General features: G+C 39.0%; 2 protein-coding genes across 2 annotated transcripts in view; one reads left to right on the forward strand and one right to left on the reverse strand.

Annotated features, from left to right (window-relative positions):
• Positions 1-9,779, reverse strand: part of OTOG (otogelin) — a 107,950-nt gene extending 98,171 nt beyond the window's left edge. Inside the window, exons 1-4 of the mRNA XM_027459061.3 lie at positions 9,645-9,779; positions 9,501-9,561; positions 9,331-9,385; positions 5,538-5,628 (exon numbers count right to left, since the gene is read on the reverse strand). Coding sequence (XP_027314862.3) covers positions 5,538-5,628; positions 9,331-9,385; positions 9,501-9,561; positions 9,645-9,696 — 259 coding nt within the window. The 5' untranslated portion in view covers positions 9,697-9,779. The remainder of the gene's footprint in view (positions 1-5,537; positions 5,629-9,330; positions 9,386-9,500; positions 9,562-9,644) is intronic.
• A 3,108-nt stretch (positions 9,780-12,887) lies between these two features.
• The window catches only part of USH1C (USH1 protein network component harmonin), a 43,528-nt gene continuing 31,214 nt past the window's right edge, over positions 12,888-25,201 (forward strand). The window contains exons 1-4 of the mRNA XM_027458855.3: positions 12,888-13,044; positions 17,953-18,020; positions 19,990-20,133; positions 20,536-20,674. Coding sequence (XP_027314656.1) covers positions 13,009-13,044; positions 17,953-18,020; positions 19,990-20,133; positions 20,536-20,674 — 387 coding nt within the window. The 5' untranslated portion in view covers positions 12,888-13,008. The remainder of the gene's footprint in view (positions 13,045-17,952; positions 18,021-19,989; positions 20,134-20,535; positions 20,675-25,201) is intronic.

Below are 25,201 nucleotides of genomic sequence, written 5' to 3' on the forward strand. Positions count from 1 at the left end.
CTACACTTATTTCAATTGTGCATACAGTCAGCTGATGTGGAGATGTTTGCTGTAACCAAGAAGGATGGCTCATGCTCTCTTTCAAAGAGGAAAAGAGAGTTATTCAAATCCAAATTAGAAATCAAATAAGTCAGTAGGAGCATTTTTTTTTTCCTTATGAAGTCATCTTCTATCTGTGCATGTACAATTCTAAAAACATGATAAATATAGCTGTCGTATCTACTTATATCCCTTTTTACATCACTGCAGAGTATCTTTCTTTCCACATCATGGAAGGGTTCTGTCTACAAAGATGAGTAATTCTTTAGCAGGTAATAACAGAAACAGTGTTGATTCCAATCATATCCACTGATCTTGCTGCTACAAACAGTGTAGCCTCCTTTAATCAGGAACTGGGTGCATCCATTTCTGCTCAATTAACATACCTGAGGAAGTATTTCTATCAGCAATAAACATCCCATAACAAAGGGCTCACTTAGGTCTTTGTCATTAAAGAAAAATAAGCTCCCTAAATAAGATCACCCATATGATCTTTCTATCACAAGTAGACATCTCTCTTATAAGGAGAGGAAAAGCATTGTACCACTTGCAAAAAGGTAGTAAACATCAAGCTTAAGCCAATGTTAAAAATAGGGGAGGTTACAGAAGATTTTTGTATCCTTGGTTTACTGGAAAATGACTGCTATCGAGTCTTTAGTTCCTCTTTTCTCCGTTGATGTTATGCCAGTTGAGTTCATTGGGTTGGAATCTGAAAATCAGTGAGACTGGTCTAGCATAAAATGGTAAGCCCCAATAATAGGATTCTATTCCAAGCAACAGGGCAATTTCTAACCAATGAGGCCACTACAACCTCCAGGTCACCCTGATAGAATAACCATCATCAGCATGAGGATGGTGTCGTAAAGTCCTTTATTGATCAGGGTGAAGATGAAGAATCATCTTTTAAAGGTCTGAGCTCTTATCTGCTCTTCTCATTCCTTAAATACTCCAACGGTCTCATAACTAGTGAACAGGCTGCATCCCCATTCAGTATGTGAAATAAGGTCACTTTAGTACCTTGAGTACCTGGGTCTCTTCTTTTAGTTCATCCCACTTCTTATTGTTTCAATGTCAAGCAATTAGTCTCAAAGAGAAGCGAGACTGTAATTCAGCCTGTTTGCACTGTGTTTCCTGGAGATCAGTGCCCAAGCTTCTGAGGTAACTGCTCATGCTCTCTAAAAGGAGATCCTTGAATGGCATCACAGACCTGACAACAGTAAATTCTAAAATCCATTTTGAAATATTGCATAATCCCACTCAACTTTGGCTGGCTTCTGAAGGGTTCTTCACCTAGGCTCTGATCACAAGTTCTGCTGATTTTATATGGTAACTAATCAAAGACAACTTGCATCTTTGTCAAAATAAGCATTTACTTTGCATTATTATTATAGAGACTATTTCTTTTGTGGCTGTGTATATATGATATTATGCCTAGTTAGTTTATTACAGCTTCTTACGGTACTGTTGCTCTGATGAGTATACTTTGGTTGCCAACCAATTATAAGTCCAGGTTTTCTCACTCAAGGTTAGTTCTTCTGATTTACTAACACAGTTATGGAGAGGAAAAGGACAGCTGAACGTAATTTATACTATGTAAAGCCCTTTAGCATGAAGTGGGATTCATCCAATAAAGAATAGCTCTCTTCTCAGAACACTGCAGATATCTTTATATATGCAAAGAAAGGTATCTGTATCTCACACAAAAGATAAGATACTAACTCAAGGAGACATGCAACTTAAAGCTTGTACAAATGTAAAAGCAAGCCAAAACATTCAAGAAAATGTCTGACATGCACATTAGCAAGAAAATCAACTTTAAAATGCTTTATTTTTAACTATGACAGAGCAACTGGATTCCTACCATTCAAATTTTGACCTCACCACAATACACCATTATCATCACTATATTCTTGATTCTTAAGTTCTTGATTGCTGTGGACCTTCATTTGTCTGCCCCCCCCAAAAAAAAAAAAAAAAAAAAAAAGAGCACCACACATTAGAAAGCAGAATTCCAACATGAGCAAGTGCTTGTTACTGTTATTTTTAAGACATGGCATGAAAACTGTTTAATGCAAATCAGCTTCACTTCAATCAAAAAATTCAAGTATGGAACATTTATTTGGAGGAGATCTCAAAATGAACAAGTTTTACTTAAGCTAGGTATGGTAAAAGGTCCAGGCTGTTCCTTCACATTCTTCTAAGTCTGCCTGTTAACAAGCATCGGTCCAAAGATAGCTTAATACCTCTTCAGAGTCACTTGTAGAAATTGTCTAGACAAAGACTGTACAGTTTTGGGGATCCTTAGAAATATGACTTTTAAAAATTCTTATGCAACTGTAGAGAACTAGAGTGGACCAAAAAAAAAAAAAAAAAAAAAAAACAGCAGGTTGAGATCAAAAGAAGCATCAACTAAGACCTAATCTCATATCACAAGAAGAAAGCATGCTTAGAATCAAGTAGTTTAGCAGTCAATATTCTTGAAACTTCGTATTTTGTAACTGCATGATTTCCACTGCACACTTTCTCTAGAATACTTTCAGGTGCTTATGGCTAGGGGGAACTCTTTCATGCAGTATCTTTTATCCTTCAACAAAACAGTCTTTGAAAGCATCTACCAGTAATGGCACAAGTTTCCTGAAGCATATGGGCTTCCGTAGGATGCAATGCAGCCTTGGAATGAGGACAAAGATCTCATTACACTAGGAAGTACAGTTTTCTTCAAGATTCTGAGGTGATTGAGTAGGATGTAATTTTCATCTTTTACTCAGAGCCTTCCAGTTAGCTGCATTACAACTCTTGACATCAGTTTTGGAGCACACATAAGGAACAAGCATCTTCTACAGAAATGGTGACCTTCAACATTAAAGACTCATGTCTCCTGCAGCATTTCAACACAAGAACATTTGCAGCATTTAACTCATTGGGAATTTTCAGCAGTAGTTTCAAAGTTACTCCAGAAATAATTTGTGTTCTTCTTCGCAATGCCTTCATAGGGTTTTCTTGTTTTTGTGGTGCTTGTTTGTTTTGGTTTGGTTTGTTTCATTTAGGATGAAAAACAGATTCATATGGAAGGTAGTTCCAGCTTTAGCTGCTATGCAAGCTGCATGTTAAGCCCTGTCAATTACTGTAATTAACATTTGAGAACACTAATCCCATATTCTTTGGGTACAAGAAACTAACAATTTATCTCTTGATATTAACTTGTACTATACAATTTTTTTTGTTCCATTGACAAAAAAAACATTAGACTACTTCCTAAATTGCCCATATTTGGCTAATAGAACACAATAGTAAAGAGACAGCGTATAATCAATCGTGTACCCATCATACAAGAAGTTCATACGAAACATAGCTTTATCTACACAGACAGTTGAAGGAAGCAAGAACAAAGGTAATGTAACAAAGAGTGACTTCAACAGGATTAAATAAGACTCTGGCAATGAGTTTTCCAAGTATGCTGCAGACTGATTTTCAGAGACATCACAAAACTAGAGAAAGATGGTAACTTACCTTGCTGGTTTAAAAATGGGAAAAAAAAAATAAAAAAGCTTGGCTATTTCATATATCTCCAAAATGGTGCAAATACCAGTCCATGGACAAAGCTATAGCAGCTTGCATCTCTCTTCAAACTGGGAGAACCAAGATTAAACTACTGTTCTAAGCATTTAGAACACTTTATCAAAATTATTTCAAGAAAGTAGAATGCATAGGTCTTGGGTTCAGTTTTTCGTACATGCTTTTCACAAACATGCAACAGAGAATTTACTTGGATTTTAAAAGTTCACAGTGAAATATCTACACTCAGAAGACTATCAAGCGTAATAATCCTGATTTTCTTTGCCTGCAATTATGGACAATCATCAGTTTTTAAAGCATGCTTAACATTTTATTGCCAAAGCAAGGACATCAGAAACAAAGTCTTTATGAAATATTTGGACCCATAGAAATATGTTGGACAGAAGACAAAGTTCATTCTATTGCATTTACAGAGGGCAACAAAACATTTTTTTTTTTTTGGTCATAACATCTTCCTTTAAAAGCTCAGACATGATGATTTAGCATGAAATACTTGCTACTCTTTTCATTATCATTTTTTAGATTTGTTCTTTACTTGCTTAAATATTAGGTCTACTTAAGTGATTTAAGCTCACATATGGACCTCCTGCAAGAGTTCTGTTAAAGTAGCATAGTGTATCTTGAAAAATCTTTTCTCCAGCTGGTTTGTCTGAAGCAGAACATCAAATCCACTTGTGCCATTAAAAGAATTTTTCACACAGCAAGAAATACAACAAACCAAGTAATTCTACACTTATTCAATTATAGTAACACATCTCGACATTATTCGCACACCTCTTTGGAAGCTGCTTTATTTGCTTTGAAAACAAAAACAAAGAAGTAAACAAGAACTTAACAGAGAAAAGGAAAAAGCTACTTTGTGGTCAACAAGGTGGTGCAAATCAAAGGCAGAGGGAGTTTTACTAGTGTAGAAGGCTGCATTTTTAGAGCAATTTTATCATAGAAGATGCATGTACATGCACTATTTGCTCATTGACTATAGAGGTTCCACAGTTCCATTCAAAGGTTCCATCCTTATTCAAATGAGATTATCCTTCTTTAAGCCATTCTATTATTCTCCTACATTCTAATACATGCTTCACAAAAACTTCTGAGAACAGTATTTAATAAGGACAGATATTGAAGCTTTTAGAGATGACAACCCTAATCACAACTGGTAAGAATCCAGTCCATCCAGTCTTCATAGCATTTTGCACTATAAAACCTGTAGATGCAAATCCAGATGATACACTACTAGGTAGGTTCTACATCCAGTACAACCTACCAGGATTGCTGAAGAGAAACCTGAGGTTACTCAACTAAAGAAAACTACTAAACTACTCTGAATTGCTGTGAATCATCTTTCTCCTTTGTGCAGGACAAGCATGAAAAAAGCTCTACTGAAGAGCTAACAAAGCGGATATTTACCCCTGAGCAGAGATATTTAAGCCTGTCCACTTTACTGCTGAAAATAAAATGAACCAAACAAGCAAAGATGCAAATTCAAGTGCCCACCACCTGGTGGCTTAGAGGACCTCATCCTGCTAACATATGGACTGCACACACAAAAAACACCCATAGATTACATCGGCTAAAATATAACAAAAAAACATCAGAGCAGGCAACAGACACAACACAAGTGATTTTACAGCACCTAGGCAGCAAACCACTCTTTTAGGTATATCAATACAAGAGCAGATTGCCCTGCTAGAAGCTTTGTCAGAAAACACAGCAACTACAGACAGCCTTTTAAATGATCAAATCAGAATCACATATTAACTTAAATATGGTCAAGCCTCATGATAAATGGTCGTTTGAGACCAATCAAGGTGGAGCCCGGTTATGCAGAGGCCTGTATTAGATTTGTTAGTTTTTCTTCATAGGAGTAATTAAATGATGCAGAAGATGCATTGAACTTGTTTCATGTAAAAACTTTAACTTACCAGATGGTCCACATTTCATACTGTGAAATCTTCTCTTCTGAGACAAGGATAATGTAGTAGATGAAGCATTATGAACTGCCATTCCAGGCTCCTTTCAGAAAGAACAGAGTTATTTAAGCAGCTATAACCAGGAGTTTAAAAGTCTCTTCGTAGTCTACCAATCAGTTTACCATTTTCAGTAAGCTCACTACTTAATATCAACTTAACAAAAATTCATCAAAAAAACATATGGTATACTTAAAAGTACAGTCACTCTGTAATGACTCCAGTAAAATAGTATCAAAGCACATTATGCCTGAAGACAGCATGCAGATTCTAAGCCAGCTAAGCCAAAATACCCCAAATTGCCTATACACTTTCTTCTGTACCCCCTCCATATTCCTTTCCACCCCCAACAGAAAAATGCTCTATACCAGCACATATGCTTACCATTATTCTCAATGTAAACATTCTGCCATTTTGAAAATTCTTCCACTCTGTTACTGTTATTTAAAATCATTTACAATATAGGCATGCACAAATCACTAAACATTCTCATTCTAAATTTTTTTAACACCCAAATAAGTTTTCAAAAATGTTTCTTACTGTCATATTAATCTTCCCAAGTTGTTCTAACATTCCAAAAAATATATGAGGAAAAAAAAATTGTTTTCTTTCTCCAATACCTTCAAATTTCAGCAGCAGGACATCTCAAATTTTCTCATATGAATTATCAATATTGTGGTGAATAAGTTTTCTTTCTCCAATAAATCACCCCTTCAGAATCCTAATGGTTATAGCCCACTTCACTTTGTAATCACTTCCATAAGTTGTCACGTGACAATACTTGGATTCTGTTCCCACCAACCTCTCCAATACCTCCACTCTTGCCATATCCATCTATTAATCCAACTTCTACTTCATCCTTTCATCTCCCACCTGTCAGTGGTGTCAATCACAGCCCCATCACTCTTTCAAAACTCAAATTATTTACAGTAGCACTTGTATCACTTCTGAACCAGGAACAGACTTAATCTCAACCAAGTCCCATGGCAGAAACTTGCATCAATATTTTGGGGCAAGAGGGATGAGAGAGAACCCACAGGACAGCTGTCAACAGCTTATCAGTCAGTCATGGTCACTATGCATCTGACAGGTAAATTGGAGGAACAACATTTTTGTTAGACAGCTTTACCCAAGAACAGCTCACCGCTAATGGCATGGCATGGGAAGGTAACAGTATCTTCTCTTCTTACAGGGGCAAAGTTTTAGCACTGTACTTCAAATTTATAACCTCGGCTACTCCACTTACAGAGAAGCAGCACTACTTTAAAAACTAAATATTTATACACAGAGGTGATATTGATATGATTTTGGAAGGTCCTTTGAACATCCATGGTCAAGGAAACTTGTAAACAAAACCAACTCATCTTAAAGGAAACAAATTAAAAATGGCAAGAAGAAGGACAAAACACAACTATGTAGACATTGTTTTACTATTTTCAACAACTGTTTTTGGGGGGAGGGGGAGTAAGAAACAATATCCGAGAATTGGCATCTTACTCTAAACATATTTCCATATCAGCTCTTGTAGAAAATGTGTTCTAAGGAAATAATGTGTGTTTATTATGCACATAATCACTCCTGCAAAATTTACTAGCCATCATGCACAATGGAAAGTAATAACAACATGGATCTTGCTTCCAAATTTCTTTAAAGCGTTTTTCATAACTTAAATATTTACATCTCCTTTTTAGGAAAAAAAAAAAAAAAAGACAGGAATACATTAAATTACAGAAGACAATTCAGCCTATAATCCATTCAGTAAAATGGATGAGCAGATCTATTTAGACAGTTTACACATAATCTTATATTCTTGTCATTATTATACTGCCATGCTCATTACAGGTAGAAGTATGCCTTCGAATTAGCATACCTTAATTAAAAATGTATTGCTTATCTTCACAACCACCTCCTATCTTTGTTCTAGAATTGCCTACATCTAGGGTAAGCAACAGGTTTCTCAAGTCAACGTGACCATTTCTATTCCTGGAAGATAAAGATAAGACTTAACTTATTAGAGATGCATTTAATTACATTTGTGTAACTTATTTACTGCAGTAACAAATGTTACTGACATGTCATTTCATTTCTTTGTCTATTTCACCTGGGAATTTTAAAGAGCAACAGCTACCTCCACACAGTGGTTGTATTTCAGTGATGTACTCTATATATGTACTCTATAAACTTCCACATGATTATAGTGATAAACATGTTAATATCTGTACTTTAAGTTTGCTTTACCTATTAGTATAGAGCATTAACTGATGTAAAGAGTGATACAAGTAACCAAGGAAATATTTCCAACAAAATCATAAACACCAGCTGTGCCTATGTAACTTCATCTGAGGATGTTAGATTATTTGCAATTTTCACATCCTGAAGTTTCATCATACCAGTTTCTCAGTCCTGTGCATGACTCTGCAAAGCACTTGTAACACATTAAGCATTTTCCATGTTTTACATATTCATTTACGTGTTTGACTGAGAACTGATCTTAGAAACTATATCATCACATATGTCTTCATGAACATGAACTCTACAGAGGCTGTAACCAACACTTAGTGCTGCTGTGCCTCTTCCTATCAAGAAAGCTTATGGAATGCAAAAACATGAAAAATATGTGAAAATGTCTTACTCTTCATTTCAGACAGTTCAAATGGCTAGAAAACTACTCTTCACCATCACTATTATTTTTCCTATCTCCTAAACATATTTCTTACAGAAGATTCATTGGAAGATTTATCCTCAGCAGCCCAGCACAGAATGAAAACAGTGTACTAGTATATGTTGAATTCTTGGGGGATTCTCAATCTGCAAGCACTCGGTCTTATCAGTGGTTGATTCTGTTACCCATTTGCAACTATGAGGCATGTTTCTTTCTCCACTGAGGTTTTTCCCTAAAACAGAGGGGACAAAGCAGAAACAAAAGAGATTCCTCTGTGGAGCCATGAACAAGGGCTACAAAGCCAACTTGCCTTTTCCCACCTTCAAACAAGGGAGTGGGAACCACACACCCTAATTACATTTCAGCAACATGCCATGAATGATACAGTTGGGTTGCCAAGATAAACCACATCCAAAAACCAGTACCCGGGTGTAGTGACCCGATACCATCAGCTCATTTACTTTTACAGAGAACTGAGAAGGCTCACACAAAGTAACTGCTGCTGGATGAGCCAAATAAGACCTCAGCTTTCCTCAGAGCAAGAACACTTGCTGTGACACACAACTATTTATGAATGGACTGAAGCTCTAGCTACTGTCTTCCCTCTCTACTTAGCACTTGAAAGCTTAAGCTTTGTTCTGTTCATGACTGACATTCCTTACTGCAGAGATAAAAGATGTTCAATGCTGCTTGAACAAGTCCTGAAGAAACACAAATGGTGAAACAGTCACCAGAAACACTGGAAGCATCATGGTGATGTATGCATCTGTTCAGGTAAGATATGAAGAACTTCATCCAGACAGAAACATCTCTCAGACTGGAACTAGTAACCACTCCTTACAGGAGCCTCACTTCACACCAGCGCTAGGTGGGAAACGCAAGGCACCATCTTGGGCAACAAACAGCATCACATCACCTCTTGGGCCACGGTCCCCCTTTGGTTCTAGGTCACCAACCACAGGAGAAGGATGCTGTATTCCCAGGTGACTTCACAGAGAAAGGCCACACACCCTGGCAGCCTCAGCTCCCCCGAGGGGCACCACACCACCTGCCACCCCCTCACAACACCCATCCTGCGCTCCCTACCTGCGTGGCCGCGATGAAGCCATCCCCTCCCCGAGGTCCTGCGGCGCTGCCTGTGCTGAGGGCAGGAGAAGAGGACACAGTTTGCTCAGCTCGGGCAGCCCACCCCACCCCAGGCTGCACACAGCAGCGGAGGCGAGGAGAGAGCCCCACTCCACCGGGCTGGCTCTTACCTGAGGAGCGGCAGGTGCCCGTCGGGAGGGAGCTGCGCCCTGGCTCCCCACGGGGACAGAGCTGGAAGGCAAAGGCACCGGGTTAGACGCTAGCCCTGCCCGGGGTCGCCCCGTCCTCCCTCCTGCCCCCGGCTCGACGCTCACCCGCCGGCAGCCAGGCGCACAGCAGCGCCCCGACGAGGAGCTGAGCCTCCATCCGGACACCAGCAACGACCTCCCCAGAGCCACAGCAGCCCTCAGCACCAGCCGCTACCGATACCCAGGGCTGAGCCCCACCGGGCGGGGCGGCCGGGGGTTTATCAGCCGCCCCCGGCCCGCCCTCCGGCCCCGGCCCTTCCCCGGGCACCCGGCCCGGTCGCCGCCCCTCGCCCCGTACCGGGGCCTGGCTGAGCGGCTCCGGCCCCTCACGTCTCTTTTCTCTTTCTCTTTTTTCTCTTTCTTGGCTTTCTGGGTTTAAGAGGCGCTCAGTGCCTTGGCAGGAGCTGGGAGCCGGGGGTCTCTGCACCACCGCTAACGCGGACAAAAAGGGGACTCGAGGCTGCTGCTTAAAGCCCTCGGCTTCCACACAGCTGTCCGCATGGGCAGGGAAGCCAGCAAACCGTGTTAGTGCCTAACACACTGAGCACTGGCCCCGTTTCACTGAGAGGAGTGCTAGAAGTTGAGTAACCACATGAGTGAGACACGGGAGGCAGCAAGCCACTAAGGCATCGTGATAATTTCTGATAACTCTTTGCTACTACAAATTCAGTCTTGAATGTGGAGCTCTCTGTAGACTCTTTTCCAGGTTTATTCTTTCTCCTTTTTCTGGTGACTTAATTTTCTGTCACTGCTAACCTTCCTTCAGCTATTTTTCTTCCCTCTTCCCCTCTCTGTTGCCTTTTTTGTTCTTTTCCCTTTCCCATCTGCTGCTGTCTCTCCCCGTCATTCTTCAGGTTTGCATATCCTATAACAGAAGCTTTAGAAGCTGCCCATACCAGGTGAGAAAGTGTCTCAGATGAAAAGGAGCCTTTTCTGACTGCTTTGGGAAGTCTGTTAACAGCAAGTCATTAAAAAGATCTCTTTTCTGCCTTTGTAATTTGTCCCTGTGGATTGGATTTCTTGCTGCAACAAGTGTTTCATTTCTAATGAAATGATGGAAAACTAGCGATGTTGGGCACTGAGAATTCTCCTGCAAAGGCTGGAGGGAGTGCATGTATGAGAGATGAAAAGGGAGACAGAAAAGATATTATTTAACTCCAGCGCAGCATTTTGCAAATAACCTCAAAGAGATTTTGCAGATTTTTTCTCTACCCTCACCTCAGAGCAGAGCCTATCTACAACGAATGCACCATGCTTGGCTTTGGTGCACTCTCTCTGTTCCAGATTACACTAATGGAAGTAGAGAAAGTAGATCAAAAGCAACAGGAGTCAGTTTACACAACAAACATTTTAATGTATTTCTTCGCCTTGTAAATGGGCTGCCTGCTGTATTCGTTTTCCTTTAGTGACACAAGTAGCAACTAAGAAATTGAACCAGTTTAAAGCTAATTTAGATGTAATTTAATTTCTCAACATGAGGGATTTCTTGCCCAAAACTAATAAGCAGTGTAATTGTACCATCTTTTAATATGACATGTTTGAAACAATGGAAACTTCAGAACCATCTCATACATTTTCTGATTATTAAGCTTGCTGTTTTGAAGCACGGGATAGCTTTGTGGGTTTGTTTGCTTTGTATTTATGTATTTTAATCCTGCAAAATATAGCTATATGTTTAAGAAGTCACTTTCTTTCAAATGTACATAACTTCCAGCTGACAAAAGATCTATTTCTGTAGAAGTCTTCTAGAAGTGATTGTCTAGCAGTGACTTAAAGTTTGGGTGTAAATTTGAAGGAAACGTACACGAAATTTAAAAGATGTAAAACACTTTGTATCTCTTTCCTTCTGTTTTCAAATATAAAACAATTTTGTTTTACTTCTTCAGGGAAGCAATAATATAGTGGTGTGTATGAAGCTTGGATAGAATAGCTTTTCAATACTGTGCGGTACTGCAACTTGCCTTAGGTAGCAGACAAGTGATTTATGTACTAGTTGTACTTCTGATTTTGTTCTCTGAAAACAGCAGGTGAGTGTGTAAGAACACAGGCTTATAAAGCATTCCTCCCTTTCTTGTTCCTGGCACCTTTATGAGTAATGGGTAGTGAATACCATTGACGTGTTTCTTTACAGCAAAGCCATCTTCTCAAAGGGGCAGGAGCAATTTCTAAAGGAGCTGGTGTAGCTGAAGAAGGTTTTTACATGGAAATAATATAACAGATTCCAGTTTGCATTTGGCAGTCTGGAATCATTCATTTTTTGTCATGGCTTTGTATGTATTCATACAAGTTTGCGTCCCATTGGAAAGAAGAAAAGGGAAGCTATCTGTGCTAATGTAAACCGGGGTCTCTCCAGTTACGAAGGTAAAGCTGATACTGTTTGTGAGACTAAGCAACATGGGTTAACTGGTCTCCTCCTCTTGCTTCCAGCCTGAGTTGCACAAGTCTGTATTATCATGTACTAGATTATGGAAAGTAGGAGGGGAACCAGCTGAAGAGAAAATTACCTAAATGACATTAGTCTGAAAGAGGCTTCTTTCGGGCACTCTGAGTTTGGTTCTTATTCATTTACTCAAAGTAGGCACTCCAGGGCCTGCAGGTATAAGCAACGCTGGTGTTTTCATGGGAAAGGTTAGTAGAAACAAATCAGCCTTGAACACCCAACCAGGGCAAATCAGTCTCACTCAGCTTACCTAAAAATAAAATAAAAAATGAAAAAATTGAGATTATTTGCTGTAGAAAAATCCATTGAAGCAAATTCTTTTTTTCCCCCATCAGGTGTTAGCACGCCTTAAATTTCACACCTTCATGTTCTTCTTAAATAGCAGGGCCAGAGACATGTGTGTACCTACAGACATAAGAGGGATGCTTGGATGTGAGCTCCTGCTGTACGAGAAGAACCAGGAGTGAATTCACCCCAAAGAGCTACTTGAGAGAGTGGTGTCCTTTTCCTTTTCTCTTTCTTTTTCTTTTTCTTACTCTCTTTTTCTTTTTTCTTGCTCTTTCTTTTTCTCACTCTCTCTTTTTTTTCTTGCTCTTTCTTTTTCTCACTCTCTTTTTCTTTTTCTTGCTTTTTCTTTTTCTTGCTCTCTTTCTTTTTCTTACTCTTTCCTTTCCCTTTTCCCTTTCTTTTTCTCTTTTTCCCTCTCCTTTCCCCTCTTCTTTTTCTTTTCTCTTTCCCTTTTTCTTTCCCATTTTTCTTTTTCTTTCCCCTCTTTTTTTTTTCCCCCCCTTTTCCTTTTTTCCCCCCTTCCTCTTGCCTCAACCACCCCCATCCCGGTGCCGCCGGGAGCCCTGTGCCGGGCTGACCGCAGCAGGGCGGGGATGCTGGAGGCGGCGGGCGCGCCTCCCACCACCCCGGGGCGCGGCCTCGACGGCGGCACGGCCGCACCGCACCCGCTCCCGCACCTTCCCCCTCGTCCTTCCCCGCAGCATGGAGCGCCGTGTGGCCCGGGAGTTCCGCCACAAGGTAAGGGGGGACGGGCCGGGGGCGCTGCGCAGGGTGACAGCTGTTGCCGGCTCCGAGCTTGGTGCTCCTGTGCCGCAGCCTGCTGCGGGAGGGGCTTGGAGAACTTAGACCCCCCTGGAGAGGGGAAGGAGAGAAGGAAAAACAGTAACATTCAGTCACGCGTGAGTTTTTTAGGGTTTCTTAGAATAAGCGTTGTGGGATTTGAATAAAGTCACGGTAGAAGCGTTGCACCCAGTAGGGAAGGTGAAAGCGCAGGTGCTGAAGTCCAGGCCGAGGCAGTTCCCCTTGGCAGTTCCGTGTGTTAGCAGTCCGTGTTCAGCAGCCTTCAGGCCGACCTCAGCGGTCCCGACTACAATTGTGCCTGGGCAGTCATGTGCAAGTGCATTTGATTCATGGAGCAACTCCGTCTGCCTGGCACATTGTTTTATCATGTGTATGCCTGGTTAAATGCGTGCTCAGCAGAGCTCAAAATTGTGTGAGTGAAGTAAGCTCAAAAGGCTCTGTTTAAGGAGAGGAAGAGAAAAATGATTAACATGTTTAAGAAGTGGCTTATTTATTTTTTTTTTTTCAAAGCAGTTTAGTTTCACTCTAGTGAAACTAAAGTTATCAGTACTCTTTTCGGGGGGTGCTGGCTTTTTTTTGCTCGTTTTCCTAGCGTGTAGAGTTTCCTTTAAGTAGCTCCTGAAAACGCAGTTGTATAATGTGCTCTGTAGAAATACCATCTGGTAATAAACCATTAACTAAAGAATTGTTAGAATGAAGTAGGGGGGCTGCAAAGAACCAAAATGAATTCCAAAAACATGAAGGACTTGGATACTGCATAACGATGACTGCAGCTATCTAGCAAGTTATTTCTGTCTTGTTACCTATTACTGTATAACTCACCAGTGGGTTGTGCAACATACCAATAAAGACTCTGGTTTCCAGGCAGATGGTTACCACTTTGAACTTTAAACTTCTTCCCTTTAGCTGCTGCTGTAATTCATAAATTATCCTAGTCCCACCCCTGATAACGTAAGAAAGTCTAATCATCAGCATTTGTTGCTGTGAATAAGTAGGATGCATGTCTAAGTGAAAACCATTTCTCTGAGTACTAGGATGCTTGAGCAGATCTTTTCTTTACATTGGTTTGCATTATCCAGCTTTCAGTGGCCTCTGTGGGGATTTTTATGTCTTGGCTACTTCCTTTTTCTTTGACAAAACAAGAAAAATGACCTGCCACGGGATCCGAGTTATTTGCCACTCAGATACTTCCTGCTTTTCTTTCCCTTGGTAATTTCAATCAATTCTCCCCATCAGCCAAGCAGTAGTACAAAATAGATACTATATGCAAATTATATTTATAATTCACATATTTATATATTTGTATATATTTATATATTTATATTATGTATATAAATCTTCAATTTCCCTTAATAGTTTTCAAAGCTCAGGTAGAAATTGATACTGCTCTGCAAAAGTTGACAGGTTGGGCTGCTGCTACAGCAGTGCATCACTGTAGTCTGACAGTTACACAGCTACTGTGAAGATTCCCTTAAATAATCAGTCACAGAAAGGTTGAGGTTGGAAGGGACCCCTGGAGGTTATGTCATCCAGCCCCAGTGCTTCAGCAAGGCCACCCAGAGCAGGGTGCCCAGGACCACGTCCAGGAGGCTTCTGAAGATCTCCAGGGAGGAGATCCCACAGCCTCCCTGGGCAGCCTGTGCCAGTGCCCCATCACAGTACAGTGAGGGGCACACAGTGCTTCCTGAGGGTCAGAAGGAGCTACACTTGTTCTCTTGTTCTTGCACAGGGCACCACTGGAAAGAGCCTGGTTCTGTCTTCTTTACACCCTTCCTTCAGGTGATAGGATCCCTTCTGAGCCTTTTCTTCTCAGGGCCAAACAGTCCCAGCTCTCTCAGTGTTTCCTTATATGAGATAATGAGCATATAATACCTCTGTATTGTGTGTGTAACCAGTTAATGTATTCCTTCTTAATGGAACTTGTCTTCAGCTGTTTTTCACAGCATTTCTATAACTGCTTCAAGGTATGATTCTGTAAGACGCAGTAACATGAGACTTGACATTTTATATAACAGACAGCAAATGCTGGGGACAGTTCTAATTCCTTATGCTAAGCAGTCAGGACGCATTTTTGCTTTTTGAGGACTCCTGTGAACTGATTTATTTTTCAGTTGATAGATTCTGCCACGTTCTAAAAGAGCAGCAGATGTTAGGCAGTTCACTTTGTCTTGCATATCAAGTTCAATGGTGCATATATTGAAGCTCATTCAGGAAACAGTGAACTGGTATATACATTTCTGCACATTCATTTTTGCTTACAAAATCTATCTATATCGGTTTTCATAAAACCATGTTTGAACCTGAAGTTTGTAATAATTTTGCAGACAGTAAAAGAAATTAGTAGACTTCATTAGTTGTCAGCAGTCAGCTCTGTGTTTTTCAGTTGCCAGTAGCAAGACATTTCTGCACCTAGTGAAATAAACCTGTAACAGATAACTTTGTCATAACTAGCTTCTTAAATTTGTTCCCCTCTTACAGTTGAGAGGGTTTTTATCAGTTGTAGTCTCTATTTTAATCTCAGGTGTTACTTTTTTGCTAGTATTGTATCAGTGTAAGCCTAATCATAGCACTACTTTGATTTTATGTCCTAACAGAATATAAGAAAAAATATGAAGAAGTTAGAAAGAAGTCTCTAAAATTCATTGTGTTCAAGTGGGAGATTAGGAGTCTACTTGTTAACCTCATCAAACCCTGGTCATAGTTAGTATGTTAATAGACAAGTTTACAGAGTGCATTAGCATGTACTATTGTGACACCAAGTACTAGATCCTCTGCACTCACTGTGCAAATAGCCTTTTTATGTGTGAAAATGACCTTTATAATTTAATGACCTTTATCAGTTCAACACAGAGATACATAGGGTGAGCTCTTAACCACTTAGAATCCATTAAGGTCAGATATAATTAATTGCCAAAAGAGATAGTACAGTTCAACCAGAAACCATGGCCTTGGTGCACAGATCTGTTGATTTCTTGAGACTGAAACTAAAATACTTCACTGGTCCAAGTCACAGCACATCACCCCTAATTTATTTTTTCTTAATATGTGGAGGCATGACCTTTAAGGATTTATGACATTAAAGTCATGTTAGAAGCTGTTGACAAGCCTAAGTAACTATATATCTATAGTAAGACTGTCTCAAGGAGCTCATGATTTTAGGTAAATGACAAGGGATGGGTGGCTACAATGAAATGACTTTGGTGGAATAGAAGGCAGAAGGAGAAGAATGACTTAAGTAGAGAGATGGTCTGGGAAGATTATCCCTGGTGTAGTACTATGAATATTGAAGTAATCACTTGGTTTTTTTAAGGGAGGGGGAAGTTTTTTGTGTTGGGTGAGAATTGTAGGAGCCAAACAGGATGGTTGCAGTCTGAATGTTCTGCGAGAAGTGGTAGAGTTTGGACATGGTTCTCTAGTGTCTGAGAAGTGGTGGGAGACATATCTACCAGCTAGCCTATCAGGAGAAAAATGTAACGTTGTCACTACTTGCTTTCCTGTCCAGGAGAAAAGATGATGGTAGGTTGGGTCTTTGCTGTGTAGTGGTAATGCACTCGAATATTCAGTGCTCTTCATGAGACAATGTAAGCAGGCTCCTACAGCGCCTTAGTTAGCAGAAGAGGGTGAGTCTTACATTGCCTTGACTTGAGTCTGTGTGTGGTACTGGTGAACCAGTCAGTTACAACTCTAACCATGTTGTTCCCTGTTAAGGCAGACTTCTTTGGTGTTTTGAAATTTGCTGTAAAAAAAATAGGTTTACTTGCTGTTGTTACTCAGTGAAAGAGTCTTTCACTGTTACTCAATGAAAGAGTCCTGCGTGCAGTGGTTTTTAGCCTTGAGATGTTTTACAAGTGTCTTATTCCAGAGACAAGTAATGGAAAACTATCTATATGTAGACGCTGGCTGGATTTAGAGAGTGAAAAGAGACAAAGGGAGCATGAAGCATGTATTCAGTTGAGAATATAACGCAAAGCATTGCAAACCTGGAAAGCAAAGACCATTCTTTAAGTATGCAAATTGGTCCTCAGACTTCACGTCACAGTAATATTAGACTTTAGGTCAGTTGTAAATTGTTTTCCTAAACATTAAGGTTGTCCAAATGTAAAACTACTGTGATGTGATCTCTCACTGTAATTAAGATCAGTGGGGGTCTTACCAATGTCACTGAATACAAGTTGAATTCCTCATATGAGAATTCTGAGTGGTTGGGTTTGTTTGTTTGTTTTTTTACTGTATTCTACTGCAAGTATCCAAGAGCAGGCATTGTAATGTGACACTGGTTTAAGTAAACGTACTATTACCGGGGGAGGAAAGAATAACCGGCAAGTTCTATCAGTTAAGAGCTGGAGCAAAGAGGAACAGGAGTGTGGCTGTTTACGTAATGTTACAAATGAGCTACAGCTTGAAATCAGTGGTTTGGAACCACAGATCATAGATTATAATTATCTCAGTGGGGTATTTTTCTCTGTGGCAACATGTGTTATATTAATGAGTGGCCAAAAAGGTTTCTGAAAACATTTATTCAACAGTACAGCAATTATCAGGTAAGACCAATGTGCTATTATTTTCAGACTATTACGCTGCCAAGAAGAAATCTAGCATAGAGAATATGAGACTTTGGTATTTACTATTTTGTCTAATTGTAATAATAATAATAATTAAAAAGAAGTCTTGTTGTAAATTTCACATTGTGAAGTATTCTCTGCTGCAAAAACGGGTTAATTAAAAAAAATCAAAACTTTCCCTGTTGAAATATTTGATCTGTGACTTAAGATTTTGTGAAAGTTTTGTACATGAAATGTTTGTGACGGTTTAGTCAGATTTACAGTAATGTCCTTGGATTTTCAGGTTAATCTGCTAATTGACAATGAAGCGGAGAAGGATTACCTTTATGATGTGCTGCGGATGTACCACCAGTAAGATCTAGTTATATATATACTTCTGTAGAATCTTACTTAGTTTTGCAATTCTAAAAGTGGGTATTCAAGACTTTTGCTCTTTCTATAGATTCCTAGAAAATCAGTTGAAATAATAATTTTTAATTCTTTTTCCTGAAGTCTTACATTTTCAGTTTCACATTTTCTGTGGCCAATAAAGGGGTATGTCTTTTGTTAATAGCAAAGTTACTTTGTTTTTCTGATTTGACAGTTTTGTAAACTAATTTGGTGGATTCTTAGTAGGGAAAAAAGCACATGGATGTTCTTAGTAAACAGGAAGAGAGTGTTGATTCATTATTATTTCCAAGTGATATTGCTGTATTTCCAAATGATACTTATTTTTTTCAACAGAGGTTTTCACCCAGTTTGCTTTTTAAAGATTTTTGCATACTACTCAGATTAAGACTTACTTTCAACTGTTTTTATCTGAAAGCTGGGAATCCGTTTGGCATGTTTAACAACTGACATATTCCAACATAATGGAAAAAAAAATGGTAAAGTGATAGGCCAATTACCAGTCCTTTACTGAAGTGATTTAAACCCTAGTTGCATAGGACCTATATCATTGCACATGGGATCAGCATCTCATCCATTGTTTCTGAAAGAAAATGAGAGTGTATTTTCCACTCAGCGTAGATGAGTGGCTCTAATAGGCATTGTTTCCATTCATATCTTAATTAATAGCATCTCAGCTAAGTGTAATGTAGATATTTTGATCTGATGTTTGCACTGAGCTCTAGTTTGGGGTGTATTCAGCTGCATATCTGATTCAGTTTCACTCAGGTCTGTCTAATTGCTTCTCCATTCATAAAGCCTGTTGTTTGGAAAGGAGGTTGAATCAGTAGCTCTTAATTATTTAAAATCTTCTTACAGTTACAAAATTAACAATGCATATAGTAACTTTTCCTTGATTTCCAAAATTTCAATGGCTTAAGCAAAATTTCCATGATCCCTATGATTGATGAAGTATCACTTCTTAAAAACCCTTGATGAAGGGTTCCAGGGGAAAAATATACACATTTGCTATTGGAGATAACATTTTATTTCTGCTTCTTTGCGAAAAGCACTTCTAAATTTAAGTATTTGACCTCTAATGCCATTTAATATGCATTCCTGAGACGTATTTTCAGTGTATATGCCTTAGAGAGAGTGCATGTCAGGAAATGTAAATGATAAAAGAGAAAAGAGGGATCAGTAGTTACTATACACCAAGTTAGGTGGATGTTGCGCAGGAATAGCTCCGCTGAACTGTACTGAGCTGTTGCACTCATTGCAGTTGGCCATCAACGAACACTTTCTAGCCCTGTAACTACCTCAGTGCTGATAGTATCAAGGGATACTTTGTCTAGCTGTCATTCAACCAAACATTCACAGTGGTTTCACTTGTTTCGGTTATTTTTTTCATTGGTTTTTATTTCAGTTTTTATTTCTGTTCTGGTTTGAAATGAATTTTAGAACTTAAGTAGTCTGTGCTCTAATTACTTAGTGACGTGATTTTTCTGGCTCTGAATGATTCATCCATCCCTTGAGCTCAGCTCAGGAGAAGAGTTTGCAGCCTAGATTCAATAAGAAGGATTGCTAGGAAATAAAAATCTAGTTGGCAGGTATGTCTGGTCTGTAAAGTTAATTTCAAACAGTACCATAAATATCTGGAAAGCCCCAAGCATTTAATTACATACCATCTATAAAGGTGATGTGCATGATCTTAAAAAAATAAAAGCACTGTATAGGATATTTCAGTTGTTTTGAAGGAGGTATTCTTCTTGTTTGCTTACAGAAAGTTTGCTTTCTCAGAGGTTATTTTGCTTTGGTTAAACCAAGATTTGTATAAATAACTTCCTCGGTAGGTTGAAGGGGCACACAAATATTTAAGACAAATGTACAGCTAGTTATTAAATAGTTCTTTGTGTTGATTACCTGTGTCTGTTTTCTCACTGTGTTTTTGTAGATCTATGAATCTTCCAGTGCTTGTGGGGGATCTAAAACTCGTGATTAACGAACCAAGCAGGTTGCCTCTATTTGATGCTATCCGCCCACTTATTCCATTAAAACACCAGGTGGAGTATGATCAGCTTACACCCAAAAGATCAAGGTAAGGGGATATAGAATAAAGTAGCTAACTTCAGAAAATACAACCAAGTAATACTGACTGAGTTTTTAGATAAACTCACATTTTTTGACGCTCGCTGTATTTGCTGGAAGTATAGTTTTGAACTAGGTGAAATTTATTGCGTGGTAGTTAATCTAGTAAAAGCAGGGTATGGGAATCTAAAAACAATGCTTCCCTGTTGAAACAGTCTTTTCTCATTCTTCCTGCATTTAATAATAATAATAATAGATTCCTATGGCTCTATTAGTCAAGTGTTTTGGTTTGGTTTGTTTTTTTTTTATGCCTGAATGCTATGAGAGAAGAATAATACACAACTCGCATATGAAACACTATTGCAACAAAACGTTATGCAGCTGAACAGTCAGGTATCTTTTCCTTTTGCAGAAAGCTGAAAGAAGTGAGATTGGATCGCTTGCATCCTGAAGGACTTGGGCTAAGTGTGAGAGGTGGAGTGGAATTTAGCTGTGGCCTCTTTATCTCCCAGTTAGTTAAAGGAGGACAAGCAGACAATGTTGGACTTCAGGTAAGATGATTATATTCTTGGATACTGTGCTGCAAAATGCTTTTTGCTCCAATGTTGGGGAAGCAGGTGGTAAGAAATGTCTTTCAGTGTTTAGAGATAGTTGTAGCAAAGGTGCTTTTTGTCTTTTCTAATGAAATTCAAAACATATGTAAGACGATGCCATAGCAGATACCATCAGTGAATGAGGTTATTAAAATGGTTTACATATCATTAAAATTAAGTAAGAGAATAGTTTTTTCATGTTTGGGATATGATGATCTGTGAAGAGTAAAGGGCTTTCTGGAATCTGTGCTTCATGAATAGCCATAGTTCAATGTAAGCTGATAGAACAAAAGGTCTTCTCTAACTTTGCCAAAATCTGATTAAAGGTAGGACAGAGCACATAAATACTGAGAATGTCAATTTCACGTTGCATTGATAAGATTTGTGTAATGAGGTGTTTATTTGAACTTCAAGTGTAGATTGTTTGTGTTGTTTTGTTTTTTTTTCCCAATGGAAGCACAGAAAAGGGCAAAAAAGGTCATGTCTTCCATGTCTTTTTTACTGCATAGTACTGCTCTTTCAGTGATTAAATTCTAGCTGCATGAACTGTAACAAAGCTGGCAAAAATAATTACTTGTAGAAACACTTCTCTTTCCTAAATTGATTCCTCCAATTTGTATTAATGAAGGTTTGTGGGTTTTGTTAGTTTGTGTGTGTGTCCTTTCTTCATATATTTCCTGGTGAAGAAAGAAGTGAGCAATTGCTGTGACAAATGTCTGCATCTTTCTAAGACAGTAGTTGATAAGGTGTATTAAGGGTCTGTATTTCTGAGTAGAAAAGCTGATATGCCTGGCTAATTTCAATTTGTGGAGCATGAATAGTTTTTGCAAGTGTTGATATTTAAGGATTATATTTAATAATAGTCCAAAATGTGTCAATTATCATGATTCAATACAATTTTTAATTAAACTATGTTCTGTAGATAAGCTTCACTGTAGCCCTTTTCCACAAGGCAGTCACAATTAGGGTTCAATGTTTGCTTATTACACAGAGAGTTTTCTAAAATTTCAATGTTCCTCTATGTGTTTGCTTACATGTACACGTGCCCTTTTGGTTGTGCATTCACACCTAGATGTCCCATTCACTAATTCAGAATCAGTATTGAATTAGTCCCATCTTTTGGCAGCATGCTCTGAGTAGGCACATGATGAGCTCTCTGGACACTTTTTAGAAGCCCCCTCTTAAAACAAAACCACAAACTCAGGGAATACACACCCACAAATTCTGAATTTAGTTAGAATTGTGAGGGTGGCATAGGACACCACAAATGTTGAGCTGTATATGTCAGCAGGCTACTCATAAGCATGGGATTTGCTGGTGGGTGACTCCAGAAAAGGGCATTGATGTACCTTCCCAGGCTTTGTATTACAAAAGCTTGTGTGCCTTGTGCGTTATTTTTGTCTACCCTTCCCATTCTCGCTGGGTAAAAAGACACACCTGGATTATGATGAGCTCAGTTGAGAGATCCAGTGCATCCTTCCTCCACTGCTAGAAAACTTTAAATAAATAAAAAAAAATAATAGTAATAATAAAAAGACCAGTCATTTCTATTGCTTTTTAAAGCATCTCCTTAAAAATACTGGAAGGCACTAGTGATGCTGAGCAGTAAAGGATTTAACAGCCATTGTCTTCTATTGTTAGGCTAGTATATTCATCTTAACGCTATGTTGCAGCTCTTGTTCTCTGCTTATTTGCCTGATGGTTGGACACGACAGATAAGAAGGTTGTGCTCAGTTGTCATGCTACTGTAAAGATGCCAATACTTTGTTTTTTCATAGCATGCAAAAAGATACTCCTGGCTTTCTGTAATGGGCTGTTGTGCTATATATTGGTGATAGTGAATGGGAATGAACAGGATCTTTGGGCTGGGTTTGTGACTGTACTGCAACTCAGCTTGGTTGGAGTTCAGCAGACAAAGTAGGGGCAACAAGGGCAAAAAGAAAAATCCACGAGACTGTGAATTTGTCAGGGTTAGATTATATATATGTTAATATGAACAGCTAACGTGACTGTCTGACTTGTGCTTGTTGCTAGGGGGTGTTAAAGAGCAGCTTGAAATGCCTTCATAATAGGTGGCACTAGGCACTTTCTAAACCCAAGTGAAAAAGCAGAGTTGACAGGCAGCTCATTGTTCTAAATTGCTGTCTCGTAATAAAGCCAACTGCTTCTGAAATTTCATCCACCTGTTATTTAACTAAATCTCTACACTTTTTCTATCCCAAAAATGCTGTCTGAGAAAGGTATAATGATCTATTATAACATCAGTTTATTATCCTGCTGCCTTTTTTTTTTTTTTGTTAATCTTGTTAATTTTGTGTGCTTTTCTCCTTGAAGTAGTTCCCAAGCTACATTAAAATGACTGAGTACTCAGGAAACTTCACTAACGTATTTGTAGTTTTGGCCCTTTAACTACAGTTTCTCTAAAAGACAAGTGTATAGTTCTTTCATGACAAAATGTATTTAATCATTTTTATTTTTTTTTCCCCACTTTGCTTTCTCATATACTTTTATCTGTGGAGATTCTGTTGAATACAAAAAGATTGAGATTGGGATGAGTGATGAAAGTGGAAGAAGTATACCAAATGAGAAATTTGAAACAGTAATGTCATTTATATAAAAACCCTTCGATTTCCTGGAAGCACTAAATATTATATTTCCCATGTTAAAAGTTGAAAATGAGAGGCATTTCACTTGGGAAAAGTTAGGTTTGCAGCTTCTCTTTTAAAAGTCTGTCATCTCCCTGTTCATAGGGAAATGGTGATATATAATAACAAAGAAAGCATTACTGTTGTACTCTGCTCTACCTGCAGACTCTTATCTTTAATGCTTCTGATTCAACAGTTTGATATAGAATGACACTAGTACAAAAGCACCGTAATGTATGAAAACAGCTATCAATTACTTCAGTATATGGACAGTTCTCAGGAAAAACAGTTGAAGTGTACCAAAAAGAAGTGATTCATTACATGCCCATGATGTCTGCAGTAGTTTTGGCCTAGACAGGCATAAAGCAACATCAGTGTTCATTGTCAGCAACAGAAATGTCTTTAGGATAAATTGAGAGTGCTGAGCAGCTTCAGAAATGAAATGACTAAAGGTGAGCAGTGAAAATATCTGAATGGGAAACGTTCATTCCTTTATGGGCAGAGAAAATAAAATACATTCTTGGCTGAAATTATGGTTATGTAAACGTGTCTGTTAGGGAGTTGATATAATGCTAACAGATATGACTTTCTTAGTGAATAATGACATCGTCAGAGCAACGCTAGTCTCCTGATACAAAAACTACATTGAGACTCTCAAACAGTACTGCCATTTGCAGTCTTAAAATGGGGGTGCTTTTATAAGTTAGAGCATTGCAATTGATCCCAGTTGGTTGGGGTGCTGAGTTGCATGCAGGCCATTGCCCTGAGTGAGATACAAGGTGTCCAGCAGGTGGAGCAGCAGTCCCACATTTAAGGGTCGTGGACAGTTCTGCTTCTGCAAAATGTTCTCTGCTTCGGGAGTCCCTTATTATTATTATTATTATTTATTTTTACTTTGTTAGTCTTTCGGAGCTATGTGGTGTCAGTTGAACTTTACGATCTCTAGTGGATACCACACTGCATGTGATATGCTGGTACAGTTGACGTATTTGTAGTGTTTTGTATAGTGTTACACACCATATGGCACTTCTCAGCGCAGAAGTCTGTGAAAGTGGAAAAGTACAATGTGGGTTTTGGTGCCTTTTTTCCATCTGAACAGAGCACTGTAGAAAAACTTGATATTTTTTCCATGCAACTAAGAGTGGAGGCAGTGAGTAATGGCATGTCCAATATCCCATCATCTAGGGATAAAGGTATCGCAGCCCAGGTGACAGTCTCTAAGGTACAGGCTGTACTGAGAAATTCATGCTTCCAGTTCTATTTGCTCCTCCAACATGAACGTGGCAAGGCAAATTGCAGCATTTGGTGCTGAGATGCACAGAACCAGAGCAGGGGTCTCTAGCTGTACTCATTTTTTCCCTGAAAATGTCAGCAAGGTTCAGGGAAGCAAGTCCTCAGCAACCTAGACTGTGACTTCTTCACTTGTTAAAAAGCCTCTTCAGGTGCAGATACTGTCATTGAGCTTACATGATGGAAAAAACAGCAGATAGACTGCATGACTTGATATAAGTGGCCATCGTAGGTCACTTTCTTGGTATGACTAAGAACAGTGGTGTTACGTTCTGTCTTTATACTGATAGTAAAGTTGAAAAGTCTCTATGGGGGAGACTGGAAGAATTTGGCTGAAAAGAGAAATGGTAGTGTTCTGTTGGAAAACACTTGTATCATAGAATTAACTAAGGTAGTGGTTGCTTGCAGTGTCTTAATGAATGTTGTGTTAAAAATTACAATGTTTATCGTGATACTGTTGTGTAAATATCACAATGAAGTCTTTAGGGATGTAAGCAGATAGTGAGGAAATGCCATTGTGCAAAAATGACTTTGTGCTTAAGTCTGAATG

The sequence above is a fragment of the Anas platyrhynchos genome, chromosome 5 (assembly GCF_047663525.1).
Source record: "Anas platyrhynchos isolate ZD024472 breed Pekin duck chromosome 5, IASCAAS_PekinDuck_T2T, whole genome shotgun sequence".
NCBI classification, from domain to species: domain Eukaryota; kingdom Metazoa; phylum Chordata; class Aves; order Anseriformes; family Anatidae; genus Anas; species Anas platyrhynchos.